The sequence below is a fragment of the Notothenia rossii genome (genome assembly GCF_949606895.1).
Source record: "Notothenia rossii genome assembly, chromosome: 5".
NCBI classification, from domain to species: domain Eukaryota; kingdom Metazoa; phylum Chordata; class Actinopteri; order Perciformes; family Nototheniidae; genus Notothenia; species Notothenia rossii.
The window spans coordinates 5427450-5443837 of NC_136903.1; the positions used below are offsets into that span (position 1 = coordinate 5427450).

The 16388-nt window shown below is 37.8% G+C and overlaps 2 protein-coding genes across 2 annotated transcripts in view; one reads left to right on the forward strand and one right to left on the reverse strand.

The window, feature by feature from the left end:
* cftr (CF transmembrane conductance regulator) overlaps window positions 1-6993 on the reverse strand; it is a 64591-nt gene extending 57598 nt beyond the window's left edge. Inside the window, exons 1-2 of the mRNA XM_079684570.1 lie at window positions 6732-6993; window positions 5254-5364 (exon numbers count right to left, since the gene is read on the reverse strand). Coding sequence (XP_079540696.1) covers window positions 5254-5364; window positions 6732-6784 — 164 coding nt within the window. The 5' untranslated portion in view covers window positions 6785-6993. The remainder of the gene's footprint in view (window positions 1-5253; window positions 5365-6731) is intronic.
* A 4445-nt stretch (window positions 6994-11438) lies between these two features.
* Window positions 11439-16388, forward strand: part of asz1 (ankyrin repeat, SAM and basic leucine zipper domain containing 1) — a 49572-nt gene continuing 44622 nt past the window's right edge. The window contains exons 1-3 of the mRNA XM_079679858.1: window positions 11439-11602; window positions 14147-14249; window positions 14811-14933. Of these exons, the coding sequence (XP_079535984.1) occupies window positions 11495-11602; window positions 14147-14249; window positions 14811-14933 (334 nt within the window). The 5' untranslated portion in view covers window positions 11439-11494. The remainder of the gene's footprint in view (window positions 11603-14146; window positions 14250-14810; window positions 14934-16388) is intronic.

Below are 16388 nucleotides of genomic sequence, written 5' to 3' on the forward strand. Positions count from 1 at the left end.
TGCAATGCATTGAGAAAAAAAAGAAAAAAAGCATTCAAGTTGTCCCTTAAGGTTATTTTTTTATTTAAATTGGATATTCTATCCAACATGGATATAGCTTCTTTCTTTCACAGCAGCATTGGATCATTTCAGTTGTGCAGCATTGGATCAAAACAAAATAAAGCTTTCAGTACTCGTTAGCTTACTGCTACAATTAGACACTGCGCCCACTCTGTTGCCAGATTTGAGAGAAATAAGCAACCAGGTCTATGAAAACAAGCCCCAAAGAAGCAACACATACATGATGTTGTGTCATTTGAAACCAAAACTAAGGCCTCAAGATTACTTTACGACTTGAACATGGTCATTTTTGTTTTGTAACATTGAATACAAAATTTAAAAAAAAGTATTTAAAAAAAAAATAAATAAAAATAAATCCCGATCCCCGATTTTTTTCCTCCCGATTCCGATCTTTTGAAAATCACGTGATCGGCTCCGATCCCCGATCACGTGATCGGATCGGGACATCTCTAACTCGTAACTATATTTTGTAAATGTTTTCATTAGTAATCTCAGACTATGGCAATGTAGCCTTTCACGGCCTATTGTACTCAACATAAATTCCTGCATTTATTTCAATTCTAACATTTTAATTTAGTTTCCATGGGGTAACATTTTCTTAACTTCAATTTCTTTCTAGCCCTTGATTTGCACAATGCCAATTTGTTTTGGTGCGATGAAATTGTAGGAGCCATTTAACGGAGGTTAATATATGAGTTTGAATTTTAATTGTTTAACATGTCTTGTCTTATTAGTATACATGGCCTACAGATATTATTTGTTGAATATGTATCTACTCACCTTAGTTGTTTACGCCCCTGAATATATTTGTTGACACCCCTTGGTCTCCTATCTGCTATATTATGTCGGTTTATGGGGAAGGGGTTGGTTTTAGATGGGGGAAGCTAAACCAGTTCAACTGATGTGTTGTGGCTTAAACGTTTCTATAGAGCAGCAACTTCCAACATACGGGGGTGGGATTGCAACGCACCAGACACACCGAGAAGGAGAGATGTATGCTGCAGTTGAATATAAATGGATTCATCTTGAAAAATTGATTATGGTTCTGGATTATTTGTGCGTTGAAATCACACCCCCGTATGTTGGAAGTGGCTGCTTTAGAAACGTTTAAGCCATAACACAGAAATCCTCCCCATGCTGGAAAGGCTGGACTGAGCTGAACCGAGTCTGATGGAGGGCTGACGGTACACAGCATGTTTTAATGGAAGCTAAAGTTCACATTCCCAGAAGCCTTCACTGTTTGCCTGATCGGAATAGTGAAAGCGAAATCACCCACCGCCTCTCATTCATCACCCGGCGGGCACCGGGCCCTCTCTAAAGGTCGGCTTTTTAACATCCATTTACATTAACCGGCTTGTTGGCACCATTCATCGTGACGCGGGGCCCCGGTAACCGAGAGGCGAGGCTGCCGTTGTTAGGCAAAGTTAAATAAAAGAAAAGGAGACGCATGAGTATTTAAATTTCCTTTTTTCAATAAAGAAATACAAATGTATCAATGGTGTACCACTTGTCTTGGTTTTGTAGCCTATATTTAGGTTATGCATGGATCGCCGACTCATTTATCCATGTGTCATTCGCTTATTGTCAATGTCTGTGAAAAAGATGCAATAACTCAATAAAGATATTGCCCTTTGCTCAGAGATTTTTTAGACCAGTAAAAGATAAGATGAAGAGAGGGGGGTCAATAGTAGAAAGCAAAAACATGGAGGAAAAAAAATCATTTAAAATGTGCCATTTGAAGTAAAGAGAGACAGAAAGAGGGAATAAAAGAGCTAAAACAAGCTTGTGTTTAATAGATCCATTCAATTAGGCACTTGAAGTTATGTCATGACGACTTGGCCATGACAAGGCTTTACAAATATCATTTTAAACCACTACATGTTTTATTTCAAGATGTTTAATAACTACTTTGAAGAGTAAAAGGATTCATGAAGAGTGAACGTTGGCTAATTCGTTAACATGCCAGATGTAAGAAATTAAAGCAAATCCAAGGTTCATTTAATTTGAGGAAACAGGTAGTGAGAGAAAAGATTAAGAGTGGTATGAGACAGGAAACAAAAGAGTAAGATGAACCCAGGGACATCAAAAACGAATCGAAAGTGAGAGAAGAGTTAACCTTGTCCATCATTGGCTGCCGGGGTGTTTGTTTGGCACACACAGGTTTGGTTTATGTCTACCCCTGTTTAAATGCCAGCCCACAGAGGGAAGGATGGCTACTGTAAACACATGCAAAGGTCACGTATGAAAACATCATGATAGCACACTGCTAGGTTCCACTTTTCTCTGCAAAATCATCCAACATAAGGATTTAAACTCATGTAAGATGGTCATGCATCTGTGTATATAAATATGGTTGTAGTTGATACAGTAAAAAGTTACATATCTAGAACATTTCTGCCATTTCTTTCATTATTTCTTTCTTCCTCTCTAGGTGGTCCTCAGACGAGCCCTCCATCGTTGCTTCCAGTCATCCCGGTTCTCCATACATCTGGCCATTTCATTGGTACTTTGTGCTCCAGCATTATTCTTGAGTACGTCCACGTATGTTTGTGCGGGACGTCCTCGTGACCGATGCCCGTGTGTTGGTTCCGACAGCACCAATTTCTCTTGATACCTTTGGCAATGTCCTGCTAGTCTCATTCTCCTGGCTGCAATTTTCTCGCTCACCCTTGGTATTCCCTCGTACAGGATGTTGTTGGTTACATGTACACTCTTGCTGTTGTTAAGTACTGCTCGCAACATTCTGGTGTAGCATCCGTCTAGAGACCTTTGCAGGGTTGGCTTCAGGGTCCAGCATTCACTGCCTTTCGTCCACCTCTTGAAAATGGGCTTGAAATGTCTTAATTGAAATGCGAGTGTTTCACTATATGTTGGCACACGATTGGTAGCATGAGACTTGTTTTCAAAGCAGTGACTTTAATGTATCATAGCAGGAAAAGCATGTGTAAATAATAACAGTAATGATGGCTACTTTCATATACAGTAGGAGTGCCTTGATAATATGCATGCTTCTCTGCAGTCATGGCTTCTTAAATGGAGCCGAGCCCTTGTTGATGTTATTATTTACCCCTGTGCTTTCCTGCTATAACATGTCAACATATCTGATATGAGAGGGCTCTACAGAATAAACTGACTTGTTGCTGTTTTGCATTTGGTTATATTTTCTGCCAATTTGAGCGATTACGAGTCATTGGTGCAAAATTGCTTTTTCCCAAAGAAGCCTTTAGACCTCTGATGTTCTGACGCCCAAATCTGATGATTACTATGAATGCTTTAAGATGTATGACTTGTTTGTGTTAAGCTAGCAGTCCAGGGCCGGCCCTGACCAATTTGCTGCCTTAGACAACATTTTAGCTGGCGCCCCCCCCCCCCCCCGCCAAATGCAGACACTCACTATGACTCGCACATGCACGGTTGTAGCATGAGAAAACAGAAAGATATGGAAACAAGACGTGTGCAACTCTATTTAGTATCCTATCCATTTGAACATGATTTAAGTGAGGGGGGGACCTCACCTCCTCTAGGGGGGTCCGGGGGCATGCACCCCCGGGAAGACTTTTTTTTTTATATTGAAGTCAAAAGCATCAATCTGGTCCACTTTGAGAGCAACATGAGGAGATCTATGGATACATCTCTAAACACCCATATGAAACAGAACTGTAAGCAGATTTTCTTTTTCGTTATGGATATTTTACAAATCACTCCCCTTTCAAACTGTATTCTTGTTTATTAATAACAACTTTTTTTTACTGTCATATAGTATTTTATACCTGTTTTTCATCTATTCTCTTATTTTTGTATAGCTATAATGATCATATAAAGGTGTGCCTTTACCTCACTGAGCTGAGGTTATCAGAGCCGCTCAGTCTTTCAGGAGAGAGCTCTCTAAAGCTCTCCCCCCCGCGGACGCTTACACAGTAAATTCCAATGTTAATAAAAGCACACAGAAGCTGTATATGTTTTTGGGGAGTTTGATTCATTTTAAATTAACACAAACACAAAATTAAAACCTATAATTGCACACTAAAACTATTATTTAAAAAAAAGAACAATTTCACATAAACCTCTGGTTTTTACTGGGGCTGGGGCGGTTCAATTAGATTTTTTTTGGGGGGGGGGGGTGCCATAGTTTATGGGCGCCGTATGCAATATATGCGTAGTTCTGTTAGTATAAGATAATAAGATATACTTTGTTGATCCAAAATCGGGAAATTGTGCTATGACATTTTGAAATTTCTAACTTTTTTTTTTTTTTTTCTCCCCAATTTTCGGCACCCCCTATGGGTTGATGCCCCCTTAGCATTCGCCTATACTGCCTAAGCCGAGGGCCGGCCCTGTAGCAGTCAATTTGAAAAGTGCCAAAACAATCAATGAAATGGACGCATGTAAATATGGGTTATTTAGGCTGATGATCTTAGTAACTTTAAGAGAAAATATGCTGTTTCTCCAGATAACAAACTGCATTTTTTAGCAAACTCTTGACTTCAAACATTATCTCCAACTATCAGCAGTCTCATGGTCCTGTCAGAGAATTGCCATACAGTGGCACAGGAATGAGTCCTAAAACCTGGAAATGAGTCAGCACTTTAGCACTTCCGGGTTGCTTCCGCTCTTAGTCAAAGAGTAATTGAATGGGTTTTGTTCTACAATATAAAATCGGGAGTCAATACCTCACTCTTTGTGTCTTACAAACATTGGTTACCAACAAATGAATAAATGAGACGGCATCATGGCAATCATTAGCCACCTTTAGCTTAGCTATGTTTACTTGAAGTCAGGTGATCGCTCTTGAGTTTAAAGTTCATAAAAGTGGTTTTTAGATTATGTTGTTAAACTATTATCTTAAATGGGATAACTTTGACACAGAACTTATGTTCTCCTAAATGAATTTGACAAATCCTATTAGTACTTCATCAGGAAACCATGAGATGCTAACATCCAGATCGACCTGTTATCTAAAACAGTATTCCCACCTAAGCAGTAAAAGACAGCCTGTTTTCTTTCTACAGTTGCAGTTAATTTTTTTTTCTTTATACTGACGGAAACTTTATTGATAGCTTATCGAAAACAAGACGTCTTAACTTTATTAAACCATTGACTAGACTTATACCTGAAGCCTTAGAACAAGACGGACTACATTTCCAATCAGCTGCGATGTAAACATTCAAAAACAAGTCTTAAAAGTGCACAAACCTTTCGAGTCTCTCGGAGAGGTTGTCTGCCAGATCAAACGAAGGAGCCTTGTACACATCTGTCAGCTCCAACTTCTTCTTGAAGCCTTTTCTGAGCAGCGGTGACGTCCACCTGCAGGAACACCAGAGGGCTGGGTATCAACTGATTGAAGGTAGGACATCTACAGCAACATATGTGTATGTGCACGTTGACAATATGCTAATAAATAAACAAAACAAAACGGACTCTTTGGTGAGTGGACATAGGAATGCAAATAAATATTACTTAAGTATTGTGTTTAAGTAATATTTTCACATATTTGCACTTAACTTGAGTATTTCCATTGTATATACTTTACTCTAATACATGTTAAAAAAAGCAAATAATGTACATTTTTACTCCACTATTACTACTACTTTTTTGCTAGTAATACTTATGCACTTCTACTTAAATAACATTTTCGAGTCACAACTTTTACGTTTAATGGACATTTTTAAGAGCCATATTTCTTCCACCATTTATTTGTACGTATAGTACATTGAACACACATAAAATACCTTTTTAAGTGATTCAGTATTACTTGTATCAGATGTATTTGTTTGTTGTGGTTGGAGGATAACCCTTTGGCATGAACGCCACTGTTGTTGAGTGTCTGGGAGCTCTAGTCTGGTGTTGGTTGTAACAGAAGTAATCCACGAGGTTTCACAGTAAGAATAATGACAGAGAGCGGACATCAAGTCAGAATAGTCTCTGTGGCTGAACTATTTAAAGAAAGGCTGGTGACATAAAGGAGATTACATCATCTGACTTTTGGAGTCTGCTTCTTTCTTTGGGTGACCTTTCATTAGAGCTCAGTGCCGCTTAAACTGAAATCAGTGTGTGTTGTAATTTAAGAGGAAGGATATTGAAACATCACACAAATGATTGAACCATAGAAAACTTAGATATCAAAGCAAACATTCTCAAACACATCATTTTCATCAAAACGTCCTGTGATGTTAATGTTTGCTTATAAAGTCACATTTGTAATGCTATTAGCGTTTATAATACTTTTTGATTCAATGCTATCAGATATTGATGAGTTAGCAAACCCTTGGTGCGCCTACTCCCACCTGACAGCCTTTTCTAGAACACACTTAAACGGAGCAAAACGTGCTTTTTGCGCACAGGCTAATCTGCAAAATGCGCATTTTGTAAGCTAACAATCTACTTCCCAGTGCACTTTTGTATTGATGTACTCTTATTTGGAAGCAAATTACGATGCAAATACATCATAAACAAACATGTCAATCAGAAAACAGAATCATATGTTTACCTGAGCCCATGCACAACATATCTCAAAACACCGCCAAAAAGCTTAAAACTCTACAATGACCAAATACAGATATGTGGCAAGTGATTTAGTCGTTAATTACTCAATAGAAATGCGCAAGTCACCAAATGAGCAGCTGCACCTTGCCGTCCAGAGATAATCAAAGGATGTAGAAAACATGACTTACCAGAAGAAATATTTGGAGAGGAAGTTTGCATCTTCCACTGGTGACTTCTGCATATTAAGTGCGCCGCCAGTTTGCTTTCTTTGCACCTGAGTCTGTTCCTTAAATCACATTTGCGCCTGTTTTATCCTCCACTTTAGTGCCTCCGGTAAATATGATGTCACGGTTTAGATATCTTCCTCCCCTCCGAAAGAAAAAACCCTGATGTATATATAAATATATATCTGTCCTGTGAGCGTCTCCAATGCTGCCACCTTCCCTCTGCTGCCTCTCCTTCAGACTGACAGTGAGAGGACAGGCCATCCTTTATTTATGAGCTCGCCAAAAAACGTGCACGTCATTTCCACGCTGACGAGCATCAGGTCGCTTATTGTGGCAACAAGTGGAGAGGTGAAGCCAGTTGATCCAAATGAGGCCACTTCAGCTCACATATATTGATCCATATACAGAAGCAGGCAGGATGAACAGTCATCGTGTGAGGTCAGTGGGGAATATGCGCGTGCATGTTCAGATTTGGGTGTGACTTTGATGCCTTAACAGGCACGTTTAGTTTGACTTTTGATAGATTTTATTCAGACTTGTGAGTCTTGTGAGTTATGTTGGTTTTTATTCAGGGTTTTTTAATCATCAAAAAGTTATGAATATCTCTTTATTCTCCAACTTCAAAAGGAGGAGGGGGATACATATTGGGAACACAGAAAACATCCCATGTCTGCTGTTTTAATTACTTACTATTATCATCATTTTGTAATGTATTTATGTATTATTATTTATATTTGTGCTTGTATATTTTCTTAAATATTGCATGTTGGTTTGTTTGATATGTTTGGGTCACTAAAATGATTGAACTGTTACTGAGAAAACTGCTATATAAATACTATTTGACCCTAAATAAAGAATTTAAAATAAATTAATAAAATGTCTTTTTTTTTGTCTGACCTCTTTCATATCCATTGTGACCGTACTATTCATTATACTTAGTACGGTTATAATTATTATTTTATTATTCTTAACTGATTGTAATGTATGATTTCAGTCCTCACCTGTTCAAAGAAATACAAAATAAAATACTTATATGATGCTGTGGATTGATTTAATGAGAGTATATGTAAAGCTGCTTAAAACTAAGTGTTTGAATTGTGCTATATAATAAATATGTCTTGCCTAAATTGCTTATCTTAGATTACAACCTCTTCATGTATCCACTACAGTTTTTAAATCACCCTTACTTGTAAAAACAACCATTTTCAACACTTGGAGATGGTCAATAAAGGAGACAATTGCTTTAAAAAACAAAAACAGACTACAAATTGTCCCAAATAAATGGAAAGTTAGTAAGGGCATGAAGTGGTCTGATTTCCATGGACACGTATGCTCACACAGCATGAGGGAAGTCTCCTTTAGCTACTTATGTTACTATAACTGATAGGATAACTAGAACAAAGCCTGAAAGCGATAGTTGAAAGTTGCCAGAAGCTGCTCTACTTTTTAGTTGTGGCTTTGTTAAGCTTCACTATCATTCACAAAAAAGAAGAAACAGTTCCAGGATATCTAAAACTATTTTTTATCAGTTTCAGGTTACTCACAGTTTCAGGAGAGGGAGGATCAAAACCTCCAGACATTCCTTCAGGGAACAGAGATAACACGTGAAGATGTGGTGAGACTTCACAATATCACCCAAACTGAGTGTTATCTTCAGCGTCAGCACTTCAGCTGGAGTGACTAACGGTGACACATCGCTCGGGTTAATCTTTTGGGGGAATTTAATATTTAGCTCATATTGATCCAACGTTTTTTGACTGTGACGTAGCAGCAGGTTAGCGTTTCGTGCTATATTTCTTCAGTATTCATTACCTCCCAAACTATGTGCCCAAGATGCAAAAAGACAAATACTGTCAGGCAAAAAATAAATCCAAATCAGGGTTTTGTTTGATGAATACTTATGATATTATGGGAGATGAGCTCCATGAGTTTTTAGTAATAAAGGGAAATAGTGGTTAAGAGAGCAGCTTTCGTTTTAGCTTTGACATGGAGACGTGACCTGCACATACATTTAAGTTGCATTATACCTCCAACAGTGTCATATAAAAACACACACAAATGCCAAGACTAGTCTGTACTGCACGTTCAAGAAAGACCAAGGGGAGGGGATACACATATAGTGCAAACATGAATCAAAATATAAAAATAAGCAGGACAAATTGCCTAAAAAACACATTGGATTATACAGAATAAACAAATGAAAAGGGACAGTTACCCCATTACTAATGGGACGAGTTGGAATTAAAGAATTGCAATATCTATTTTTTCCTGCTTCTTAGAAAAGTTATTGAAGTTAAACTGTGGGGTGCTTCTTGAAATGTTGCAAAACTTACACCCATTACTGCTGAAGGACATAAGGTAACGTGTCTCTGACTTAGAGGAAAGACTGACCTCTGCTGGACAATTACTGTCCCTTGCAGAAAGATAACATTTCATCCCAAAGCATGACATTTCAGAAGTTCCAGAAGTAAGTTATGCATACATCGTTATAAATAATGACAGTCCGAACCCAACCATCTATTTTGAGCCTTGGTAGGAACCAATCCTGGGACATTTGATTCATTATTTAAATTATAAACTTGCTTTTTAAATACAGCATGCCAAGTTTAATGTATTTAAAAAGGACCTGCACATCCTGCCTGTAAGTGTTTTACCAAAACTCTTTTAAAAATATATTTTACAAGCAACAGTCAGAAGAAAATGATATTTTCAGCTCCTTCAATATTGGGGTTTAATGCATTTTTCTGGTTTATATCAGTTACAGTATGAAACTGAATAGCAATTGGTAATTGGACAGACAAATATAGAGACATTTATCACCTTGAGAAACTTCAATGGGCGTATGACATTACATTCTGACATTTTAAATATTTTTTAGATGAAACCCTGCGTTTAATATGTTATGTAATAGAAAGGAGGAATCCAATTAACAAGTGGAATATTTAATTGATTGTATTGATGAGAGATGTACACTAGAAAGAACACTCACCTGCCATATCCACTTATCCAGAGTAGCCTTTGGACAAAAAAACAAAACAAAAGCATTAACATTAATCATGAGTTGAAACAGATGACTAAATGCTAGTGATACCAAACTAGCATAATATATAGAAGCATTCACAGTTAACATTTTAACTGCCAGCACCACCATCTGGTAGAGCACATTTTGCGTCTTGATATCTTGTTTAAAAAAAAAAAAAAAAGTTGAACTCCATCTGATTCAGCCAGCTCTACCCTTTGGTTGACATGTTATGCACAAAACAACCTCTAGATGTCACTGTGGTTCAAACAGAATGCCCTTCAGCTAGCTTCAACTGAGAAAGTTGGCAATGCTAAAAATCAGTGCTGAAGAAATCACTCTTTTTGGTCCACTGTTGTAAGGTAACCATATCATTTTTGACATATTTTAGTGGCAGGGCACTGACTGAACATAATTAGCTAACTTGATGCACAAAAAAGTTTTAACAAGGGTGTAATTATTTTTTTGAAAATATGCTCAACCAATTTTATGGTAAGCTAGCAATATGACTTTTTCAGAGTTTCAGAGATGTTTTCCAATAAAATATGTTAAATAAATGGCTAGATTCATGGTAATATTACTAAATCTAGTACTGCTTTATGAGTCTCAGAGTGAAAGAGTGATAATAATTTATATAGCACCTTTCATGCATGGCATTCAGCCCAAAATTGCACACAAGTAAGCAAGTAAGGCCAACACAGGATATAGACATTTGCTGTTAAGCCAGTGGTTTCCTGTTAGGCCAATTCAGCATATACAGTAAGATGAGCAAGTATTTTTTTTATCATGAAAAACACTTTACATTACTTTTTTCCATTTTTTTTTTTTTTTACAATTATAATTTATTATCTTTTATGAATATATCTGGTTGTATATATTGCTCATTTTCCATAAAAGAAACATGTATTTGAGTTTGTGTTTTATTTGAGTTTGATGCATACAAATACTGTACTGTATATGAGGATGATTACTTTTACCATAAGGCCAGCTCGACCATTTGGTAGAGGCTCATAAAAACAAAACTGTGTGGTCAGTCAAAAACAAAAATTTCATAAGAAAATGCAAAAAAATAATTTTTCCATAGCTTTTTTCTTGGTCCGGCAGTTAAATGCGTCTATCAGAGGTGGGAGAAGTACTCAGATATTGTACTTGAGTAAAAGTAGAAGTAATCAGCTCTTGTACTTGAGTAAAAGTAGAAGTACCAAAGTGTAGGAATTCTCTGTTACAGTAAAAGTCCTGCATTCAAAATGTTACTCAAGTAAAAGTAGAAAAGTATAAGCATCAAAATATAGTTAAAGTAGCGACAGTAAAAGTAGTCATTGTGCAGATTGGTTCATTTCAGAATATTATGCTATGTTTTATAATGATTGATCATTAAGGTGTTCTCAAAGCTGGTAAAGGTGCAGCTAGTTTGAATGACTTTGTATACTGCAGGGTAGCTTGTGGATTTACTCCAGGTGGAACTCAAGTCTGCTTTAACACAATCATTCATTCAGATCTGTAAAGAAACTTAAGGTATTAAATAAATGTAGTTGAGTAAAAGTACACGATTTACCTCTGAATTGTACAGTACCTGAGTAAATGTAATCAGTTAGTTCCCACCTCTTGTATTGGAATAATTGCTCAATAAAGTTGAAAAAAAAAAAAAAACTTCGCCTGCGCGGTGTAATCGTTGCGTTAGTCACTTAGCTGCTAACAATTAACTATGGACATCATAACTGCAAACTCCTTCCCGGCTGGAGATGAAAGCGAAGGTAGCAACGACGATTGGGATATCTGTTTTTCTTTGGATAACAAGTCCCCTCAAATTAAGGTGATGTTATAAAACCTTTCTCATCTTTTCTGAAAACGCGTGTTTGCTACTAGAAACAGAAGCTACGTTAGCTCACTAGCTAGTAGCTAACAGGTGTTGAGCTATCATTGGCTTCTTTTGACGATGCAAACTCGCTGTTTTATAGCCGGTAAAATAGAAACAAAAGATAACATATAGCCTGGCACAAACTCGTTATAGTCAGGATGTTAGATATATATTCGTAAATGTATTGTGAAAATGGGCAGAAGGGTCGACTTTTGTGTTAACATAGCACTGCCGCTCATTTTCCTTCATGGTCTTAGCTTCTAGCAATCATTACCAGTGGTGTAAAGTAACTGAGTAGATTTAAGTACACTTTTAAGAGACTTGTACTTTACTTGAGTATATCAATGTTATGCTACTTTGTACTTCTACTCAACTACAAGCATTTAACACCTTTTAGTTACAGTTTTGGATTAATGATGTGAAATATAATCAACTCTTACATCAGACTTTAGTTCCACCTGGAGTCTGCAGTATACAAAGTCATTAAAACGAACTACCCTAACTAACACCATGTATAAATGTTTAGGATATAACTTTGACATAAGTGTACGATAGTTATCCAATATATCTCTTAGTACTTGCAAGGTCAAGTACTTTGTTCACCTATGTACTATTCAACTAAAATTCAGCGAGGTCCAGTTAGAGAACATCTCCCCATGTAAAGGTCCGGAACATCAAAATGTCTAAGTTGCTTTATGAATGAGTGTGATATTGAAGTGACTGACTGCCAATCAAATAAAGAAAGTACAATTCAAAAACAACAATATTTATTGTCAATTACCATTGAACTATACAGATATACAGTAAATACTGTGGATATGTGTAATGTTCCTCTCGGGCTGTATTTAAAAATAAAATAGAGAAAACTAATAAAATAGCTTTTTTAAAATATGTGCATCTTAAAAGTGCTTAATTTTGAATAAATAAAATAAAGTGTAGCAGCAGCTTGAGTTTCCTTTTGTCTTTGTTAACCGTTTCACATCATGACTTGTAGATGTAAGCCGATTATAGAACAATATCAGTCTTTACACATCATAACAATTGAACAGTTTTAAAGTTTCTCTTTCTTTCCCTCTTATATTGCAGTCCCTCACTCGCTTTTTTGTATTCAGTATTCGAGAATTGAGCTTGAGCTTCTCTTGCCAGGAGTTAAGATCTGGGCTGAAATGGTGTCAGGGCCATTCTCATACACACACACAGGACATTAACTAAAGGACTAACTCATTGGTTAGCCTCGGTTAGCCTGTCCTGGAACGATATTTAGTTTTAATTTTGATCCTGGTGGACTGATCATATTGGGCTATTAGTTCTTGTGACCTCAGTTCTGACTTAAGAGGGAATGTTTGGTCAAACACTTTAGTCTCATCCCAATACCCCTCCTCGACTCCTCCTTTCCTTCACTCGCGTCCCTTCCTTGCATCTTAGATCCGCCTCCGTAAGATGCGAGCGAGAGACACGAGGAGGTGACGCGAGGACAGAGGAGTCCTCAGATATTAATTGGGATGTCCTCGTTCACTCAAACGTCACTTTTAAACGACGTCTGTTAATGATGACGTGCACAGCTGTATCCCCTCTCATCGGGCTTAACTGAATAACCCCTTAGACCCCAGCCCATTTCTGGTTAAATATTTAAATGAATGAATCTTTCTCTTGCTAGTCAAGGAATTCAATGTATGATGGTTGGTCTTGCTTTTGTGTTCTGTTTTGGTGTAAAATGTAGCCTACATTTAAATACAAATATAATTATAGTAATGTGAAAGCCTTTTAGAAATGAATTGCACATAATAATTCCCACGGAGCTGTGAGCACTTATACATTTATGTGACGCTTTTCCACTCATCTTCCAGTTGTTGGTTTTCCTCTGTTGAAATGGACCAGCTGTGAAGGTGGGGGCGGGGCTTTTATACGCGATTAGTGAAAACACTTCCGCGTAGTCTGCTCGCGTGTATCCTCCCTTTCGTGTCTTCCCGCACCCCTCCTCCCTCACCCCTCCTCGAGTCCTCCGTGTGCATTTCAGCTATTGGGACGTCCTTCAAAATGGCGTGTCTTGATCGATTTCCGGGTCAAGTCCCGGAGGAGGGGAAGAGAGGAGTCGAGGAGGGGTATTGGGATGAGGCTTTTGTGTTTTGTCTCATAGTGGCATGTTGGCACTTTTAATGAGTGCCACGGTCTCTGAACAAATGAGACACACTGGTTCTGTGCTCCCAGTGGGCAGGATGAACATGAATGAGTCCACTCAGGGTTAAAAGCTCTGTTCTCACTGTCCACTTTCCTCTTCTTGGAGAGCGCCATGTGTAATTATTTGTCTCTCCCTGTCTGCCGCTAACACGCCTGTTCACTCTCCTCTCCGCTTCTCTCCCTGTATCGCTAATTATTCTCTTCACCCCTGACCTATATGGACACTTGTTAATGCCATCCACACATAATGGCAGGAAATATATATATATATATATGTAAAAAAAGGTGTAAATCCATCCTAATCCTTCCCTTTTGTCTCAGGATCAGGATGCTGTTGTGCCACATGCACAAGATAATGTGTCACTGTTGAAACAAGCCATCAGTAAAGGAGACATTGGGGCTGTCAAACAGCTGTTGGACGATGGCAAGTACTCTCCTAACATGCCCAACTTTTGTTCAAAAATAATATTGTATTAACTTTGTTGTCAGTGTCTTAGCTTGCCCATATACTGAGTTCTTTAGACATGATATTTTTTGCATATTTCGGCACAGAATGATTAGACTTCCTCAGGCTGAGACGATCAATTAACTACACGTTTGAAACACTGGTAGATAAAAATAAGAAAATATTCTTGCATGGGAGTCCTGTTGTCTTAAAATGAAATTGTTGTATTATATACAGTTTGTTTGTGTATAAGGATGTCTAAATGGTTGAATTGGTGGTGGGGACAGACTTCCTAGTCACAGTGAGAATGTAGAAAACATTGTTTAAGTGACTGGTTGTGATTCCCAATGTTTCGCCAGAAAGTGATTTTCTGAAATAATTCGAGATGGGGAAAAACAAGAATTCAAAAGAGGAAGTTTGAACAAAACAACAGGATCTTGTTTTGTGTTTGCATCTCTGTGTGCTGGGGGTCATTAGGGACATCTTGTGTTATTTATATAATCATTTCATTGCCGCTCTTAATCCGTTTGCTGTGGACAGGCATGGACGTGGAGACCAGGCTCGGCTTTGATTGGACGCCTCTCATGTGTGCCGTCAGTGTGGTTAACTACGAGCTCACAGAACTGCTCCTGGACAGAGGGGCCAGCGCCAACTTCAGCAAAGGTCAGACCAATACGGAGAGGGGAGTTCACTTTTTTAATTATTGGTACAACAGATCTTGTATATCTTAAACATCTCACATCTAGATTTTTTTTTTTCTGGTAATTTTTAAGATTTGACATAAAGAATTGTGAATTTTTGCGGACAGAAAGATTTTATCATGACATTTTTAATTAGCTATATCGCCCTGCCCAACTTTAACACAGTATTTAAGATGTTTTTCTTTCATATGTTGTGTTTACACCTCTCTGACTTTTCTCTCTTAAGTTATTTGTCATTGTACATAGGGAATAATACTTCAATTATATATTTTAAAGTAGAAAACATTCAAATTAACCTTAAACAGAAGCCAAAATAACAGCTCATATCTCAAAAAGACAAGCAAGTATCACCCCAAAATGTTTTATAGATAAAAGTCCCTTAAGTCATTCCCACCCACATCTTGGCGTCTGTAACTTGTCACTCAAAGCATTTTTAGACGAATAAAGACACCAAATTAGGAATTGAACTTATGGTTTGAACTTTTTTCCTGGTGCTTTCCATTGACGTATAAAGTCAACTGGAAACAGAGAGTAGACGAGGCCCCATTCATTACTATGAAAGATGCTGATTGGTGCATGATTCAAAACATTGACTCACAAAAAGCACCCGATCATCCATTGACTTGGGCCAATAGAGCATACAAACTTGAGTTTTCCTTAGCACATTTTTACAACTTTTGGATGCTTATGGTTTAAATAAGAGCTACTGGGATGTTGATTTAGCTTCAAATAAATGACATGCTAATTGACAGACGTCTCTTTGGCAATGCAGCATAAGTCAATGGGAAAAAGTATTTTCGGGCCCAATGATGTCACGGGGTGTTTCTCAATGTCGAGGAAGGATGCTTCAGAGCCACTATTTCAAGCATACTACGTCATCGAGTGCCGCCGAAGGACTGTTCCAATGTCCAGCATACTTGGAATTCTACTGAGCCCGGCGTACTTCGTTAGGAGAAATTTTGAGGCTACACATGTGTAGACTCCGCGGTCTTAAAATCCCCACAATGCTTTGCGCACGGACCAATTTCCAAATCTTTGGCGGAAATCGCGCTCCATTTAAGGCGGGGCCTCGCATATGACGCACACCTGTTAGCCTGTTCCACCATTCTTCGTGTTCCGAGGCTAGGAAGGATTCTTGCCTCGCTTCTGAAGCAAGTGACTTGGAAGACATGTCCTACCAAGGAAGCCTCCTCGACATTGAGAAACACCCAGACTATAACTAACATTTGCTTTAATCAGAATCAGAATACCTTTATTAGTCCCACAGAGGGGAAATTTACATTGTTACAGCAGAAAAGAGCCAAAGACAGCTTAACGTTACCTTAAAGCATGCATCAAAAAGTATTATAATAAAAAAAAGTTACACATTTTACAAAATACACATCCAAGTTATTTTCCCTAAAGATTAAACCGAAAT